This window comes from Solanum pennellii, chromosome 10 (assembly GCF_001406875.1).
Source record: "Solanum pennellii chromosome 10, SPENNV200".
In the NCBI taxonomy this organism is placed as follows: Eukaryota; Viridiplantae; Streptophyta; class Magnoliopsida; order Solanales; family Solanaceae; genus Solanum; species Solanum pennellii.
In genome coordinates, this window is record NC_028646.1 from 39,512,904 (window position 1) to 39,531,492 (window position 18,589).

The following is an 18,589-nucleotide window of genomic DNA, read 5'->3' on the forward strand; positions in this document are numbered from 1 at the left end:
GGGGGGGAGGTGCTCAGTGACATTGTTTGTAACCTATTTGCATTAGTATCTGATGAGTTGAACATTTAAAGGTTTGAGAATATCACATTTTGGAGGAGCAAAGCAGCTGCAGACCAGCATCCAACTATGGCGTATAGTAGTGGGTTGGTTCAAATCATAATATTTGAGGCTGCAGATCGTGACAATATTGGTGGTTCGCCATATGGTGGGCAAAGGTCCATTTGTTGCACCGCTGATCTTGCTAAACTTGAAGGTTGCAAGCAAGGTGAAGTCATTAGAACACCTTCAGTGACGGATGCTAATTGGCCAATGGTGTTGAATGTAAACTTTAAAGGAAGACAGTTGTCAGTCCAATTGAAGAAGAAGGAGGTTTACATAAAAAAGACGGGAATGTATAACCTCTTCTTCATTTCATGCGATCCTAAGCTTAAGGGAATGAAGGTATCTGGGAGTACAGTATGGAAAAATCCTGATGGATATTTGCCTGGTCGAATGTCACCCCTAATGAAATTTTATGCTATAATGACCGTGGCATATATACTTCTCACTGCAATCTGGTGTCTTCAGTATGTCAGACACCGGCAGGACGTTCTGCCGCTCCAGTACTGCATCACTGGAGTTATTGCCCTTGGGTTATTAGAGATGATATTTTGGTATTTTGATTATGCTTATTTCAACAATACTGGTGCAAGGCCTGTGGGACTCACGAGTTGGGTTGTTACAATTGGAGCCACAAGGAGAACTGTTTCACGCCTTCTTATTCTTTCTATCTCAATGGGTTATGGTGTTGTTCGCCCTACCCTTGGTGGTCTCACCACAAAGGTGCTCCTTCTTGGAATAACCTATTTTGTGGCATCTATACTGCTAAACATTACCGAATACGTTGGTGCAATAAATGACATTGCAGGGCGAGCAAGAATTATGTTGGTCCTTCCTGATGCGTTGTTAGATGCATTTTTGATCTTATGGATTTTCACTTCTCTGTCAAAGACACTGGAGCAGCTGCAGGTTGATATCTTACTTTTTCACTTCCTTTTTTTCTCATAAAATGTCTGACTCTCTCACGACTTGTTTTTCTTCAGGCAAAGAGGAGTTCTGTGAAGTTGGATATTTACAGACAATTTTCAAATGCATTAGCAATCACTGTCATTGCTTCAGTTGCATGGATTGGATATGAGGTTTGTGTTTGATGCATGAACTTTAGAAATTAAATCAAAAGGGCTTTTTAATTTGATCAGCATGATATGACTACTTAGAGGCTTGTCCCTTAGGTCTATCGTAATTTCCTTGTTTAAAAGGTTCACTAAATGTGGGCATACTAGGATACGGTTTCAGTACTACCTAAGCACTTTTCTGGATATAATACAAAGTTACTGTTTATCAAAAAAAAATGTGGGCATAATAGGAGAGATGAGATTAGGAACAAAGATATACTGGGAAAGGGGGGAGTGACTTCCTTCCTTGGTGGACAAGATTAAGGAAACAAGATTGAGATGGTTCGGGTATGTGAAGAGGAATACAGAGGCTCCAGTTAGGAGTGAGTAGGTGTAAGAGTTTGGTCGTGGTAGGTCTAAGGAGAGGTAGAGGTAGACCAAAGAAGAATTGGGGAGAAGTTATTAGACAAGACATGAAGCATCTTCAACTTATCGAGGACATGACCCTAGATAAGGGAGCATGGAGGTCGAGCTATAGAGTTGTCTGTAGCCGAATGATTTCTCTCTTTTCTATGGGAGAGTATGATTCTTGTTGAGTAGGTGTACAGAGGCTCCAGTTAGGAGTGAGTAGGTGGAAGAGTTTGGTCGTGGTAGGTCTAAGGAGAGGTAGAGGTAGACCGAAGAAGAATTGGGGAGAAGTTATTAGACAAGACATGAAGCATCTTCAACTTATCGAGGACATGACCCTAGATAAAGGAGCATGGAGGTCCAGCTATAGAGTAGTCTATAGACGAATGATTTCTCTCTTTTCTATGGGAGAGTTTGATTCTTAATGAAGCACCTTTTGCTCTCTTCTTCTTGTCAATACTATTAATATTGTTCTTCTATTATCTTTTGTTATTCTACTAATGTTGCTTTTTTTTGTTCTTCACTCTTGTATTTTCAAACCTATTTATGAAAAAACTTATCTTGAGCTTGAGGATCTATTGGAAACAACCTTTACTTTACACAAGGTGGGTCAAGGTTTATGTACACTCTTCCCTCCCAGACTTCACTTATGGAATCACATTGGGTATGTTGTTGAATAAAATACTTGAACGGTGTGGTTATTGTCTGTGTAGTTGCTGAAAACTGTGTAGGAATCCCTCCTTGATAAATCTCTTGTGCTTTCGGCATAATGCCACCTAGGAGACAAATATTTGTTTCAGATAAGCTAACAATTGTTGACACATATCTAGAAGATACTCACGTCTCACGTCATAATTTCTCATTCCAAATGGTGCATTTAGAACCTAATTTCAAAGCAAATCCTGGGCCAAGTTATTTACTATAGCGGTATGGGAGAAGGTAGGAATATCTTGATATGGACTATACAGTTCCATTAATTTAATTAAAGTTTGTTATAATTTTGGTGTAGTTGGTTAGAATTTTTCTGGAAAAGTCTTGATAGGATCTGTTCATCTGGCGCTTGGAGCCTGTCTTCAACTCAGAGAAGAATTTTTCAACCATCCCAAGAGATGTCATACAATCAGTTGTAGTTGATACAGCTAATATATACCAGCTGAATCACTAATTTTTTTAAAATTCTTTTGGAGTAAGAGAAAGAACTTAACCAAACATTTCATTATTGACTCATCTTCACTATGTACCATATACCTCTTTACCATGAGCTATGCGACTTTGACGTGGTAATTAAATATTATAGGGTGGTTCTCAGTAATTTTTATTTTAAAGGTACTTGGAAATGTTGTTTCAAGTTTCAACCGCTGTCATGTGTGAGTTTTGGGGTAACTTGTAGGTTCGTAAAAGGGAACCCAAATAATCCTAAAAGAATTAGGTTTCTTCATGACTATTTCATACCCCAACTTTCCATATTCAAATTTTGAGGAAAACAAAATCCCATTCCGTAGTATATCTTCTGTCCGTCAGCTAATTGGAAATCCGTGATTATTTCCATTACAATTTTCCCATTAAAGATCACATTACCTAGCAAGCTATGGAACTACCAAGTACAGTATGCCCTTGTGGTTTCTTTTCTTCTTCGGGGTGGAACTGATCATACTGTCAGATCTTCTCCTACTGAAAGGATCCTTCTTTTCCCTGTTGACAAGACAAGGATAGCCTGGTTGAACAACCCTCCAATTACAATCATGAGATTGGGTGTTTGATTCTCCAAGGGCAAATAGAAAGCCACTATTGACAACATGAGAAGTGGAGGGGCTTCGCAGGGTGAGGTTTAGTGTATGAAAACAAAGTTCCAATCTGTTTGATCTGTGGCACCAGTTATCGCCTGTATGCCGGAGTTTGTTTTAGAAGAAACTTCTGTTACCAGCTCCATTTGGTTGATCGGTTGTATTTCAGTTTTCCCCATCATCATATCCAAGTATGTTGAATGTTAATGGTCTCTCTTTAATCCTGGATGAATGTTATAGGGATTCCCACAACCTGCAGAGCTTAAATCGTCTAGTCCTTTCCTGCAGGTTTACTTCAAAGCAACAGATCCCTTCAATGAGAGGTGGCAGGGAGGTTGGATCATCACCGCTTTCTGGGACATTCTCGCCTTTGGACTGCTGTGTGTCATCTGCTACCTATGGGCACCATCTCAGACCTCACAACGGTAAATATTTTTGGAAGAGTCATAAATAGTGTTGTTTTTTAATCTTGAGTGATCTAGTGAATCATTTAATGCAGGAAGATAAAAATGGTCAAACATTAATTGCCTGAAAGAGATGCAACATATGCATTATTTGAAAAAGAGAATGCATCCGTGCTTTATCCTGACATGACATTGTTTTTGGTTCTTCCAAAGACTAAAGCATGAAAAAAACCATCTCTACATGTTTTGTCTCAATTTGTGTGTGAAGGATTAAACTTCACCATTTCAACATTTATCTAGTCAATTATTGAGTTTTATACTACTACAACTTTTGCAAAGTTTACCATTACTGAACAGGATAAACCCAATATCCTAATGAATCCAGGTTTGGGAACTGCCAGAAACTCCCTTTAATGAAGAAAAGGGCAGGCTCCTAATGCTACCATTCTTTTGGACTTGCCATTTCTCAAAAAAGTTACCTATCATTAAACTGTAGCAATTCGTCAGGGGTAAAAACGTAGCAAAGCTAGTTTTACTTCTGTTAGAAGACAATTTCTTTTCTGAAATTACAGCCAGACATTTTAACAAGATGAGAAAAGTTCTGAAGTGTTTTTAGGCTTTAACTCCCCTTCAACCTTTACCTTTTATTGCTCTTAACTGACACAGAGTTTTCCTTCCAGATATGCATACTCTGATGCAAGGGGTGAAGACGAGGATGAAGAAACTGAATCCTTATGCAAAGAAACTCCACAAGGTGACATTGGTCTTATCAAAATGGATAAGAAGGAAGATAGTGACAGTACTGATGTAGAAGATGATACACAAGAGGGTAAAAGGGAATGATTGGTGTAGTTTGAAAGCTTGCTTTACAGAGATCAATTCCGACGAAGCATACAGTAAAGGGAATGATTGGCTCCGCTAAAGGCAAACTTCACAAAATTAATTCATTGAATTTATACAGAAAAGTGTGCTGCATGATTTTCAACAAACCACAGAAGAAGAAAGCATATTACATGGTTTGAATTGTGTGAAGTGTTCATTTGAAAAATGGAACTGGAGATGAGCGATTCCACTTTGCATTGTAAGTAAGTAGTAAACCTTCATCACCTCGCATGTGAACTTCAGATGTAGTGTTCCATTTCTGAAAGAATTAGAAAATTGCTTCCCAAGGTCTAATTTGATGGACCCTCTTATATTTAGTGGCAGTTTTGTTCAGTGCAAACTATTTGAAAGTGTAGGGTGTGAGTCAGTTAAATGTAGTTGTCTTCATGCTTGCCTTTTCTTTTTCTATTTTTTGGTTCCTGTAACATAGGGGAATAAGTTGATTATGCAGAACTCCTGTATATTTGTCATATATATTAATGTATCTTAATGTTTTTATTGCACCCTATAGTTTTGAGCCAAGGATGTATTGTCTTCAAATGCAGGCAAGTAGTAGACTTGGACCTTGAATATTCCTTTTTAATTTATAAAAAATATAGCGGGAAAGTCTATTCATGATATTTTATGTTGTGTACACGATGTCCTTCAAGGAAAAATTATGCAACATGACAAATATTAATAGGTTCTTATGATTAACCACTAAAGTTTAAATATTACAATTTCTAGTTGTATATAGGATTTTATAGCAAATCTCTCCTCTCTCTCTCTCCTCCCACTGCCTTCTCTCTTGTTCTTCCTCTCTCTGACCCCCCTTCTCACCCCGTCAATAAGAAGAAATCTATTCAAATGCATTATGTATCAATTGTATTCAATCAAATATAGGCGAGAATTTGTATTTTCTATCAATTGTATTCAAAAAACTATCTTGTATTTTATATCAACTATATTTGTATTCTATATCAATTGTATTCATGATTCATACAAACACAATGTGCATTCATTCTCTCCGTCAAATGTGTAATGTATCAATTGTAACTAATCAAATATATGTGAGAGATTTGTATTTTATGTTAATTGTATTCAACACTATATTTGTGTACATCAACTGTATTTATATTCTATCAATCGTGTTTGTGATACAACGAATACAACATACTTTACCCTCTCTCGATCTCGCTCGCTTCTCTCCACGTAATATGTATTCATTTTTATATGAATCAGTTAATGTTTGTATTAGTTCCCTTAAACCCGTGAAAGAAACAAAAAATATAGATACATAGCAAACTAAAGTGTAGTTGCGAACTGTAATTAGTGAAAATGTAGCTGAGGAGTTCTATTTAAGGTCTAATGTTTGATGGTTTTGACAGTTTTTAACATGAGTCAACTGGTGGATTCACACTCTTTATCATCTGGGGAAACTGTTCGCTACATTAATTCAGAGAACTGCCTAGTGTTATTGTTCACAACCCGAGGAAGGATGGGAATGTATGTCGATTACTACTAGAAGTTTTAAGTCACTCCAGGGGACTATACATCTAAGTATTGAGTAGGAAAGAGATGTTGTGGCTGAAAATAAGGTTGATGAAGAGGTTCTTGTTGATTCTAGCGAGCCAAAAGAATTGAGAGTTAGTCCTATGTTTGTTAAAGAGGCTAACAGTACAGAGGATCCAGCAGCAGAGGTATCACAACCTTTGCAACCAATTCCTAGACTACCACCTCTATTTCTGCGGAGGCTGAAGAAGGAAGCTCAGGATAGTAAGTTCTTGAAATTCATCTATGCTTCGTCAACTTTCAGCAAATATATCTTTGGTGGAAGCTTTAGAGGATGCCCGGTTATGTCATATTATGCTAAGTTCATGAAAGACTTGGTCAGCTTCGGGCCGACAAATAATTTGCATTATTGTAGTACTATTGCTATAAGGTTTTTGTTTAAAAAAGAAAGAAGACACAGGGACATTCACTGTTCCTTGCACAATTGATGTATTTCATTTTGCAAGGGCGTTGTGTGATATGTGGGCAATATAAACCTCATGTCACTTTCCATATACAAGCAGTTGGACTTGGAAGCCCCCAAACGGACCACTATGAGGTTATTAATACCATGCCAGTCAATTAAGAGGCTTGTCGGTATTCTTTAAGATGTGTTGGTAAAAGTAGAAAGTTTCATCTTCCGTGCCGATTTTGGTATTCTAAATTTTGAGATGGACTTTTAGGTTCCTATGATTTTGGGGAGGCCATCATTGGCCATAAGTAGAGCACTAGTGGACATGGACAGCGGTGAGCACAAGTTCAGGTTAAACAAGGAAGAGGTAAAGTTCAATGTGTGTCAGTCAATGAAGCAGCCACGAGATATGAGTGTTGTATCAGTGATTGATGTGGCTGAAGAAGAAGTGGTTGAGGTGTATGTTGAGGAGAGGTTCACTGTTGAGACCTTAGCTGAAGTAATTATGAATTTTGATGGCGAGTGTATCAAAGGTATGGAGGAGATAATAAATGCTTTGTAGAGTATGAGATCATATCCTTGTGCCCCAAAGAAGTTGAACTTATACTTGAAGAATATCCCAACTCCGATTAAACCATTTATTGAGGAGCCACCAATGTTGGAGTTGAAGAATTGCTCGGCTATCTCAGGTATGTGTTTTTAGGTGAAAGAAATATTTTATCAATTATCGTGGCTATATATTAATGTTTGGATCATATTCAACCACTGTGATAGTGTTGAGAAGGTTCAAGAGGGAAATTGGTTGGACCATTGTCGATATAATCGGTATATCTTCTAAAATCTACACGCACAAAATTCATTTGGAAAAGGAGTGTAACTCGAGGAAAGATCATCAGAGGTGATTGAACTCACCTTATACGAGAGGTGGTTAAAATGGAGTTCATTAAATGTAGGTGTGGTGTACCCAATGTCCGATAGCGGTTGGGTTAGTCCAGTGGACTATGAGAAGCTGAACAAATGAACCTTGAAAGACTATTTCTCAATGTCTTTCATGGATCAAATACTGGACATATTGACATGTAGAGGTTGATACTGCTTCTTAGATGTTTGTTTTTGTTATACCAATCTTTTTACACTAGAGGACCAAGAGGAGACTGCTAATAGATCTCCTTATGACACTTTTGCATTCAAGCACATGTTGTTTTGATGGTGGAAGATACACCGGAGTAATTAATGGATAATTTTTCTGTAGTTGGAGATTCCTTTGATAAATATTTGTTAAATCTTAGCAGGCACTAGAGATATGTAAAGAAACTAATTTGATCCTATATTTATTGGGAAAAGTGACAATTCATGGTGAAGGAGGACATTGTGCTAGGCCACAAAATTGTTGAAAAGGAAATTGGAGGTGGATACAGTCAACAAGATTGAGGTTATTGAGAAATTGCCTCCTCATATCTCTGTAAAAGGGATCAGAAATTTTTTGGGGCATACGGGAGTTTTACCATTGATGTATCATCGACTTTTCAAAGATTACACACCCCTTGTAGAAAGAAGTTTGCTTTTGATGAGGCTTGCATGGAAGCTTTTGAGTGTCTAAAGGAGAAGTTGATTTCGGCTCTAGTTATCATTGTTAATCATTGTTCCGAACCGTTTGAGGTAGTGTGTGATGCTAGTGGTGCATTCTTAGGTGTTGTGCCGGGGGAAAAGCGCAACAAAGTCCTTCACTCATCTATAATGTAAGCAAGGCGTTGAATGGGGCATACAAAGCCCTGAGGTAAAAAAATAAATAAATCTTAAAAATGTGGGCTACGAGGTTAGGTATTTTTTCAGGGATAAGATAATTATTCATCTTTTAAGATTTGAATTTTAAATTAATTATTTAGGCATTTCAACAATATACATTTTCATATAAATACAATGTTAAAAATAACTTATATCCACTGACGGTGGACAAAAAGAATTACACCTAATTTTAGAAATACTTATTTCTTTTAATTAATTATCATATTTTCATTTAAAGATAAGTGATTCTTTTAGTTTTTTTTTTTTAAAGACGCTCTATAAATTTAAGATTGTTTTGGAATAACGTTCAAATATTTTTTATACTACCGACTTTGAGTATTACTTAAACAAATTGGAATACAAATGAATGTATATGGATCAAATTTTATTTTCAATTAATTTTGGTATTGTCGATAAAATGAACTAAGAAGAGAAAAGTTGAAGCAATGGAAGCATCTATCCAAAAACTTTTTCATGTTAGAAAGAAGACTTAATAAGTTATGAATAATTTTTTTAATGAAATCAATTAGTCAAGATTTTTTTTTTAAAAAAAAGTAAAAAGTTATCATTGATGATTGTCTCAAATTGCTTCAATGGCGTTGATGGAGAATTAGGTAAAACTAATGAGTACAAGAAAACACTGCAAAAAATCTTTTTATCTTTGGCAATCAAGAAAAATCCTAAACAAACTCATACAATTAATTTAGAGTTCAAGTTATCATATAATACTTTTATTATTATTATTATTATTTAAATATTAATAAAAGTAATATATTTTAATAAAATAAATATTTTAAAAATGAGCTGATGGTGTAATTTATTTTGTCCACTGTCAATGGATACAAGTTAATCTCTTCTTTTTATTTGTGTGTGTGTAAATTGTGTTTGTGCATATTTCTTATTATTTGTGTGTGTGAAATTGTTTTTATGCATATTTCTTAGTTAGTTCTTTAACAAGAGACGGGGGTGTGCATAAATTAGTTAAACTTTTAAAAAAAAATTACATTTTTTTGTTTCTTCTGTTATTCTTTTCCATAGATTAAGAAAATACAAAAAAAAGATAGTAGTTATTGTTCTTAATAATTGTGTATTATTCAAAAAATAATTGTAGTAATTTATCTTATATTTTAGCGATAATGCAGAACTATCCCTGCTTTATTACTGAAATTTCAGCAACACACATTACTTAATGAGGGTCATATTAACTCCCCCCCCCCCTCTCAAATTTATTTTTTCATATTTTCGTACACCTTTTGTGCTTAGGAACCTCCAATCATGTAAATTGGTTGTTTTTGTACACAAATGTTTCCACGTCAGTAAATATATTTTAAAAAAATCTTCTTATTTTTTTAATTTATATTTAAATTAAGCTAATATACGTAATTTTTAAATATTTGTTTTCCTTGTACAATTTAGATTCCATATTGTACTCTCGATAAGATGTTGAACATCTCCCTAAAAGTGGGTTTGACCATGCCCCTCCTATTTTCTTACCAGAATGTGGCGTAGAATTTCAGCAAGCATTTTATTATTTTTTAAAAAAAAAAAACTGGACTTCTTATGAATCATTTAAGGAAGTGGTTATAATGAATTAAAATTCTAATTTTTCTTATAATCCTTCTTTGGATTTTAAAAGAAATATTAAGAGGATCAAGAAAACTTTAACTTTGTGAAGTAGAGAAGCATTTGGGGATATTTTCAAACAATTAAACATCAGGAAAAAGATTGTTTAGTTGAAATAAAAGTTGCTTGAAGAAGATCAATCAGCTGAGAATAGAATTGTGATGCAAAGGGCTAAAGTTGAATACTCCAATATTTAGTTTAGAGGAATCATCTTGGCAAAAGAACACTTGTTACAGTTGGTCTGAAAATGATGATAAGAAGAAAAATCCAAGACTTGCAAGATAGATGGTTAGATGATCAGGGAAACATATCTCTTTTCACTGTTATTTTTTGTCAAAATTAGTTCTCAACATAGAAATGCTACAGATTTTACACTCTTAGTTCATATTTCATATTACTAGTCTCTGAGAAGAAAAGATATTTGGAAAAGATTTTGGACCACGATGAGGTGAAAAAGGTAATTTTCAATCTCAATGGAGGTAGCTCGTGTGAACCTGATGGTTTACCAGGTAATTTTTTCAAGTCTGTTGGGATAATAATGAGACTTAATATTTGTAGAATGGTTACTAACTTCTTTGCAAGAAATACTCTTCCCCAAATCAATGAGTCACTCTAATCTGGTTCTCAAAATTTGTAAAGGAAAGAAGTATTGTTAAGAATGTACTACTTCCTCATGCGCTTGTTACTGATATTGGTAAAAGAGGAAAACTTAACAATAAGTTATCTAGCTAGACATGAAAAAAAGAACATATGATAGGGTGTATTGATTCGTTTTTATGGAGTGTGAAGGAAGATGAAATCTATAGTACTTTTTTTGACTTGATATGGAGGTTGGTGGCTAACATACATTATTCAGTTCTCATCAATGTACAATCTCATAGTTTATTTTCACTCCCCCAGGGAATTAAAGTAAGGTAATTCTCTTTACCCTACTCTTTTCATTATATAATTGCAAAAGTACTCTCTAGAGAACTTAATTGATTGTACAAGGATACTCAATTTATAGGGTATGAGATGCCTAAATGGAGAACTAATTTAAATCATTTAGCATATGTTGATGATACCATCATTCTTACTTCCTCTAATGAATATTCATTGAATTTGATAATGAATAGTGCTTTACATGAGTATGAGGAACAATTAAGTCAGTTGGTGAACAAGCAGATGAGTTTCTTCGGTCTGCATCTTTATGTTGCAAGATATAATGTAGATATTGTAGAAAATTTCCTTGGTATAAATAGGGGTTCCTTCCTATGAAATATATTAGTTGTTTAATTACATATTCTAGGAAAAGTAAGAAGCCCTATGCTGAAGTAAATGAGAAAATCAAAGGAAAACTCCAAGCATAGAAAGGGGGAATAATATGAATAAGATCAAGCAATCATTTCAAGGTGAAAACCCTTGGTGGGCAGATAATAACAATGATCAATTTTCTTTAAAAAGTGTCTTGAATCCGTTGAGAAATAAAAATAATTATTGTGCAAACCTCAGTCAATTGTGGTGTAAGGGTCTTCCATTCAAGCTCTCATTTATAGCTTGGAGGACCCGGAAGGGACAAGTTTCAGTTGATGCTCTTATGCACACTTGGAACCCAACTGTCTCAGATATATATGGTTGTTGTACTTCTCCAATGGTGGGATCTATAAAGCAGTTGTTTAAAAGGGGAGATATTGATCAATGCGTTAAGAGATACTTTTTATGGTGCTGGTATTTCTCCTTTGCCTTAGCTCAAGAAATATATAAGAAAGTGATGGAGTTCAGATGGTGATCCAAAGAAGCAGGTTTTCTATTAGATAGTTTCTATTATTATTCTATAGTTTCTTTGAAAGAGAAGAAACATCATTCTTCGTCATGTATGGAGGAACTTTTTCTAGGGCAAATTAAATAACTTAGGTGGTGATTGATTATATTAGAAAGTTTATTTTTCTTGGATCAAAATACTCTTGTCAAGACTTGACATGATTTGGTTGATTTATTAGATATCTTTAGACAATCGGTTAGATTTAAGATTGTCAAGTGGATGAACCCTCTTATACTTTGGGTTAAGTATAACACTGATGGGACCTACCTCAACTGCATTTTGTATTCAAGATTCAAATAAAAATTTTATGTTTTTCATATGAGTTAAAATTAAGGACAACATTAATCTGATTGTTGAGGCAAAGGAGATTAGAGAGGGTCTAATTTTTTTTTGTAAATAAAATGGAATTAGGAATGTATTTAGAGAGTTTGGTTCATTAACTCAAAATCCAATGCTTAATGGATTTTGGGAAATCCTTAGTCTATTTCAATGGAGATTAGGTATTTCAAGTCGCTCATGAGGTACATAATAGTAAGGGTATAACACGGAAATACCCCTGTTGATTTCTTTGTTAACCTTGTGTTTTCTTTTGCAAGTGATTATTTATTTGATCATTTATGATAAATTCCTAGTGCTGGAAGTGTAAAAAATATGATTGAAGAGATGAAAAACACACCTAAAATGGTGGAATATGCATAAACTCCATTGATGAAGTCAAAGGTGAATTGAGAGAGAAAAACTTCTCTGATTGAATTGATAGAAAAATGAAGGAGATGGAGATTACAATTAACTAGAGTTATTTATACAACTAATTAATTAAGCTAACCGACTAACAACTAACTAACTGTAATCCTAACTAATTGAAAGCTGACGTGTACAATAAATATCTCAACCCCCCCCCCTCAAGTTGGAGGTGGAATTAGCACAGCCAACTTGTCTAAAACTGTAGAGTGTTTGACTCCAGTGAGTGCCTTGGTGAGAATGTATGCTAGCTGATCTCCAGTGCCAATATGGTGTAAGAAAATTAAACCTTCTTGAAGCTTGGCTCGCACAAAATGCAATCAATTTCAATGTGTTTAGTTTTTTCATGAAAAACAAGATTCTTAGCAATTTGAAACGCTGACTGACTATCACAATATACAGGAAAGGAACCAGTGTATGGTACAGTAAGCTCTTTAAACAATCTGCTCAACTACACCAGTTCTCCAACGACCTTTCTAATGGACCTGTACTCAATTTCAACAGAGGAAACTGCGATGGTTTCCTTTTTCTTAGATTTCCAACTTATTGGACTTGATCCTAATAGGACAATATAACCTGTAACAGACTTTCTTGAATCAGGACATGCAGCCCAGTCAGAGTCGCAAAAATCTTGAATTATGTAGTCATTAGTAGAAGACATAAGTCGACCTAGTGTTGGATCCTTTTTAAGGTACCTAAGCATGTGATATGCTGCCTGCAAGTGTGATTCTCTAGGGTCCTACATAAACTGACTAAGATGTTGCACTCTATATGCAATGTCTAGTCTAGTATTAGTGAGGAAGTTTAACTTTCCAACCAGCTTTCTGTAAGAACTAGGTACTGATATAGGCTTACCCTAATTAGCTCTTAGTTTAACTATTGCATCAAGAGGAGAAGTGACACTTGAGTATTGTGAGAAATGGTAGTCTTTAAGAAGATTAATAACAAACTTCCTTTGTGATATGAGTACCCCAACTTTAGTATAAAGAATTTCTAGTCCCAAGAAATAATGTAGTTTCCCAGATCTTTGATTTTAAACTGATTATGGAGGAAGCTTTTCAATTGATCAATTTCCAAAGAATCACTTCCAGTAAGAAGAATTTCATCTACATACACAACGATAAACACAATGGAAGAACCTTGTTTTCTGTAAAACAGAGAATAATCATTGAGAGAATGAGTGTACCCTCTGTATTTTAAAGCATATGAAAGTTTGGCATACCATTGCCTACTTGCTTGTTTAAGCCCATATAAAGACTTGTTGAGTTTGCATACCAAACCCTTAGTGTGTATCTCTAGTCCTTGTGGAATGTCCATGTAAACCTCTTCATGCAAGTCACCATGAAGAAAAGCATTATTAACATCTAACTGATACATGTTCCAGTGTTTCTTTACAGTAGTAGAAATCAGTGCCCTCACAATTGTCATTTTAATAATAGGAGAAAAAGTTTCTGTATAGTTTATTCCATAATGGTGTGTGTATCCCTTCACAACTAGTGTAGCTTTATACCTTTCTATACTTCCATCTTCTCTATGCTTGATCTAGTATACCCACTTACACCCAATAGACTTTTTACTAACAGGGATAGGCACAAGATCCTAAGTATTTTTATCATACAAAGCAGTTAACTCTTGTGTCATAGCTTCTTGCCATGTAGGGTCCATAGTTGCCTCATCATATGATGATGGTTCACAGTCATGTGACACACTCAACACAAGAGACTGACTGTCAGGATACAAGGTTTCAGAAGCAATATGATGGTGATGAGAAAACGAGGCATGTAAGGATGTTGAAGCTTGTGTAGGTTGGTGACTAGTGCAAACGTAGTCTTGGAGGTAAGTTGGGGCTTTGTGAGTTCTAGTGGATTTTCTGGTAGGTGGAATTATCTTAGATGGAGTAGATAATAAATTTGGTGATGAAGGTGAAGATGTAGAGGATGTATGTTCAGAATCACATTGTCCATTATAAAAAATATGAGGAGCAGCATAATCAGAATGAGTTTCAGGAAAAGAAGAATGCATAGACTCATAATCAGTGTCTAAGATTTGACTACAAATAGAAGAATTCATAAAAAACTTAGAAGTAGTTGAAAAAGGAAAGATTGTTTCATGAAACACAACATCTCTAGAGATATGAATTTTCTTGTTGACTAGATTGAGGACCTTGTAACCTTTGGTACCAAAAGGATATCCTATGAATACATGTGGTGTTGATCTTGGCTCAAACTTAGTTCTGGGATGTTTAGGGGTAGTGGGATAACATAAGCATCCAAAACTCCTCATGTGAGAGCATTGAGGTTCTTGGTTGTACAGTTTGGTAAATAGACATTTATTTTGGAGTAGAGTATTTGGAAGTCGTTGATTATGTATGTAGCTGTGAGTATACACTCACCCCAATATTTGGTTGGTAACTTCGATTGAAATAAGTGTGCCCTAGCTGTTTCTAAAAGGTATTTATGCTTTCTTTCAACCACATCATTTTGTTGTGGTGTGTAAGAGCATGATTTTTACTGAAGTATTCCCTTGGACTGAAAATACATGATGGATTCTTGGTTTACATATTCAAGACCATTGTCTGATCATATGGTTTGAATTGTTGTATGGAACTGGTTTTCAACCATATTGACAAAAGACTTTAAGATGTGCAATGCATTGCTTTTACAAATCAATAAATGTGTCCAAGTGCATCTACTAAAGTCATCAACTAGGGTAATGAAGTATTTGAAATTGTCATAAGTAGGTACATGATAAGGTCCCCACAGATCAACATGAAGTAATTCAAACAGTTTAGATGTAGTGAGAGTTTTGGGTGGAAAGGGTAACCTGGTCTGTCTAGCCATAGGACATATGTTGCAAATGAAATGCTTCTTAGGGGTAAATTTCACAGTGATTGATGAGATGCCCTTCATTTTATAAATGGCACATGGCCTAGTCTGTAATGCCATAATAGATCATTGTAATTTGTATGATGTGAATGAAACATAGAATCAGAAACAACATTGTGTGCATTACTTGGAATGGTGTTTATTACATTTGAAACAGAATGAAAAGATGGACTTATTACATTGGAAAAATAACCAGAATTATTATGTGAAGTGAAATTGCAAACATGAGAAGAACATTGACAATGAGAGACTATTTTATTGTTATGAAAAGAAGGGCATTGAACTATAATTGATTGTTGGGGAATGGAAGAATTCTTTAGCAGACAATCTGAACAAAGGAAATATAATTCATCTTGTGCTCTACCAATCTCCAGAGGCCTCTTTAGTGAAGGGCCCTGCAAGATACAAGACGACTTAGAAAAAGAAGCAATACATTTGAGATGTGAAGTTAGAGAACTGATAGAGATTAGATTATATTTGAAGGAATGAATGAATAGAACTTTGTACAATGTGATCCTATCAGTAAGCCTTACATCTCCAATTTCAGTAACTTTAACATTGTATCCATTTGGCAATTTTACGAGGAGAGGGTATGGTAGTGTGGTGATGTTAAAAAAATGTTTCTGGTGAAGGTCATATGGTGTGTGGCTCCTAAGTCAAGTATCCATAAATCATTCCTTGATTTTAGACAACCACATGAAAGTGTATTCAAATCAGTAGATGAGTGACAAGCTACAATACCTGCAAAGTTTGCAGCTCCACATGTTATCTTTTCATCAGTGTTTCTATCTCCTTTTTCCCCAACTGTAAATGCTGCAATAGACTAATAAGTTGACCACATTGTTCACTAGTGAGACTGGCATATGGAGATTCATCAGTTCCTATGTTAGGATCATCAGCAAAAACATTAGCTTCTACTCCTTTACCCTTAGTAAATCTGTGGTTTTTATTGTTGATTGATTCCCTTTGATTTTGAGTATTGGTGTATCTGTTCTGATTGAAAAATTGTCCAGTAGCATTGGTGTTCTGGTTGGGATAGCCAGGTAATTTGTAACATTTATCAATAATGTGCCCTGACTCCTGCAATAACTACAAAAAGGCCTAAATCTATTGTTTGCAGATTGATTATTCGATGAGTAATTTGTTTTGAATGATCTTCTAGTAGAAGAATTTGATGAGCTAGTATTCATAAAAGAACTTGATGAGCTAGCATTCACAGAAGATTTCATTGAACTTCCTTCAGCGAATATCTGACTTTGAGGCTTGAATTCTCGTTGTTTCTCTTCTTGAACTAATAAGGCAAAAGACTGAGCCATAGATGGTAAGGGATTCATCATTAGTATACTACCACTAATGATTGTGTAAATTTCATTCAGCCCCATTAAGAATTGAATTAACCTTCTGTCCTGTTCTGCCTTATGCATAGTGTCTTTTCCCCCACAATTACATACACAACTGCATTAATTTTTAATGTTCAAATTACTCAATTCCTCCTAGAGTTTCTTCATTTTAGTTTAATACACAGTAACATCAAGTATACCTTGATTGAGATCATTGATCTCCTTTTGAATCTGAAAAAGCTTAACCCCATTCATTTGATCATAATGATCCTCCAACTCCTTCAACAACTCTGCAGCATCACAAACACATTCTACATTGTCTGCAATATCCTTGCTAAGAGAATTAAGAATCCATGATGTGACCATATTGTCACATCTCTCCCATTGACAATACTGAGGGGAATTAAGGGCAGGTTGTTGGAGTTCACCGGTAATAAAACCTAACTTGTTTTTCACAGATAAGGATCTCATTACACTTCGTATCCATGATCGATAGTCGATTCCTTCAAAGTTCTGCAGTAACTAAAACTAGATTTCGATTATCAGACGCATGGATATAAAGTGGATTACTTACATTGATTTTGTTTCCCCCTGCTATAGTAGAACTTTAGCCAGTGATCTCAACCATGATGAGCTTTGTTTGCTTGAAAACGATGATAAACAATCAAGAATCAGAAAGAAGAGAAGATCGAAACTGCTAAAAAAGAATTGATGAAAACTGATGAAAAACTGGAAATTGCCAATGAAAATTGGAAATTACCGACGAAAGTCTACACCGGCTCTGATACCATGTAAAAACGGTGATTGAAGAGATGAAAAACACACCTAAAATGGTGGAATATGCATCAACTCCATTGATGAAGTCAAAGGTGAATTGAGAGAGAAAAACTTCTCTGATCGAATTGATAGAAGAATGAAGAAGATGCAGATTACAATTAACTAGAGTTTATTTATACAATTAATTAGTTAAGCTAACCGACTAACAACTAACTAACTATATTTCTAATTAATTGAAAGCTGACGTGTACAATAAATATCTCAACAGGAAGGAAGTTGTTACATTAATACAAAATGGACACTTCAAATCTAAGTAGAGTCATGATCTTGGCTTCAGATATATTTGTTTAACTTGTTAATAACTGGATGCAGGCTAACTTGTGTGTCTACAAATAGCATTAAAAAGTGCTTTAAACAGAGATATCTTCAGTTTGAAGTTTGAAGTATTTTTAATTGATTTGAATATCTGCACATGTGAGAGTTCTTGTGTTCCTCTGATGTTAAGTCAAGATCAGTAGAATGACGTTTATCGCCATTGTTGACCTATTTGGACTAGGGAATTATCGAACCCACAAAATAGATGTTTGAATGAGAAATCATCTCTATATCCATTATTCGCTCCGTCTCACTTTATGTGATACCATTTCTTTTTTGGTCAGTCGCCAAAAGAATATCACATTTGCTTATATGGTACGTATTTAAATGTACAATTCTTCTTTTACCTTTGTTGGTCCAATTTAATTTTAAATATAGTACTCTAATACATTTATGAGGAGAGAGAAAAGTGAGTTTACTTTTTTGAAGGAAAATTTGATAAATATTTCAAAGTCCTCCTTAATTCTTAAACTCCGTATTCGATCAAATATTGACACATAAAATGGGACGAAAGCAATTTTTTTTTTAACTTTAAACAGTGAAATTGATGGTGGTATCAATTTCGATGGAATTCAACCCATCGTTCCTAAGAATAAAGGGGAGATTTATATATATGAGAAAATCATTAAGTTATTCGAAATAAGATATTTATTTATTTGTTAGGCTTGGTAAGCTTAAGGTATGTATT

The 18,589-nt window shown here is 34.9% G+C and overlaps 1 protein-coding gene across 1 annotated transcript in view; it reads left to right on the plus strand.

Moving 5' to 3' along the window:
• The window catches only part of LOC107002650 (transmembrane protein 87A), a 7,797-nt gene extending 2,657 nt beyond the window's left edge, over positions 1 to 5,140 (plus strand). The window contains exons 2-5 of the mRNA XM_015200762.1: positions 72 to 1,008; positions 1,083 to 1,178; positions 3,635 to 3,771; positions 4,431 to 5,140. Of these exons, the coding sequence (XP_015056248.1) occupies positions 72 to 1,008; positions 1,083 to 1,178; positions 3,635 to 3,771; positions 4,431 to 4,593 (1,333 nt within the window). The 3' untranslated portion in view covers positions 4,594 to 5,140. The remainder of the gene's footprint in view (positions 1 to 71; positions 1,009 to 1,082; positions 1,179 to 3,634; positions 3,772 to 4,430) is intronic.
• Positions 5,141 to 18,589: the final 13,449 nt, after the last annotated feature.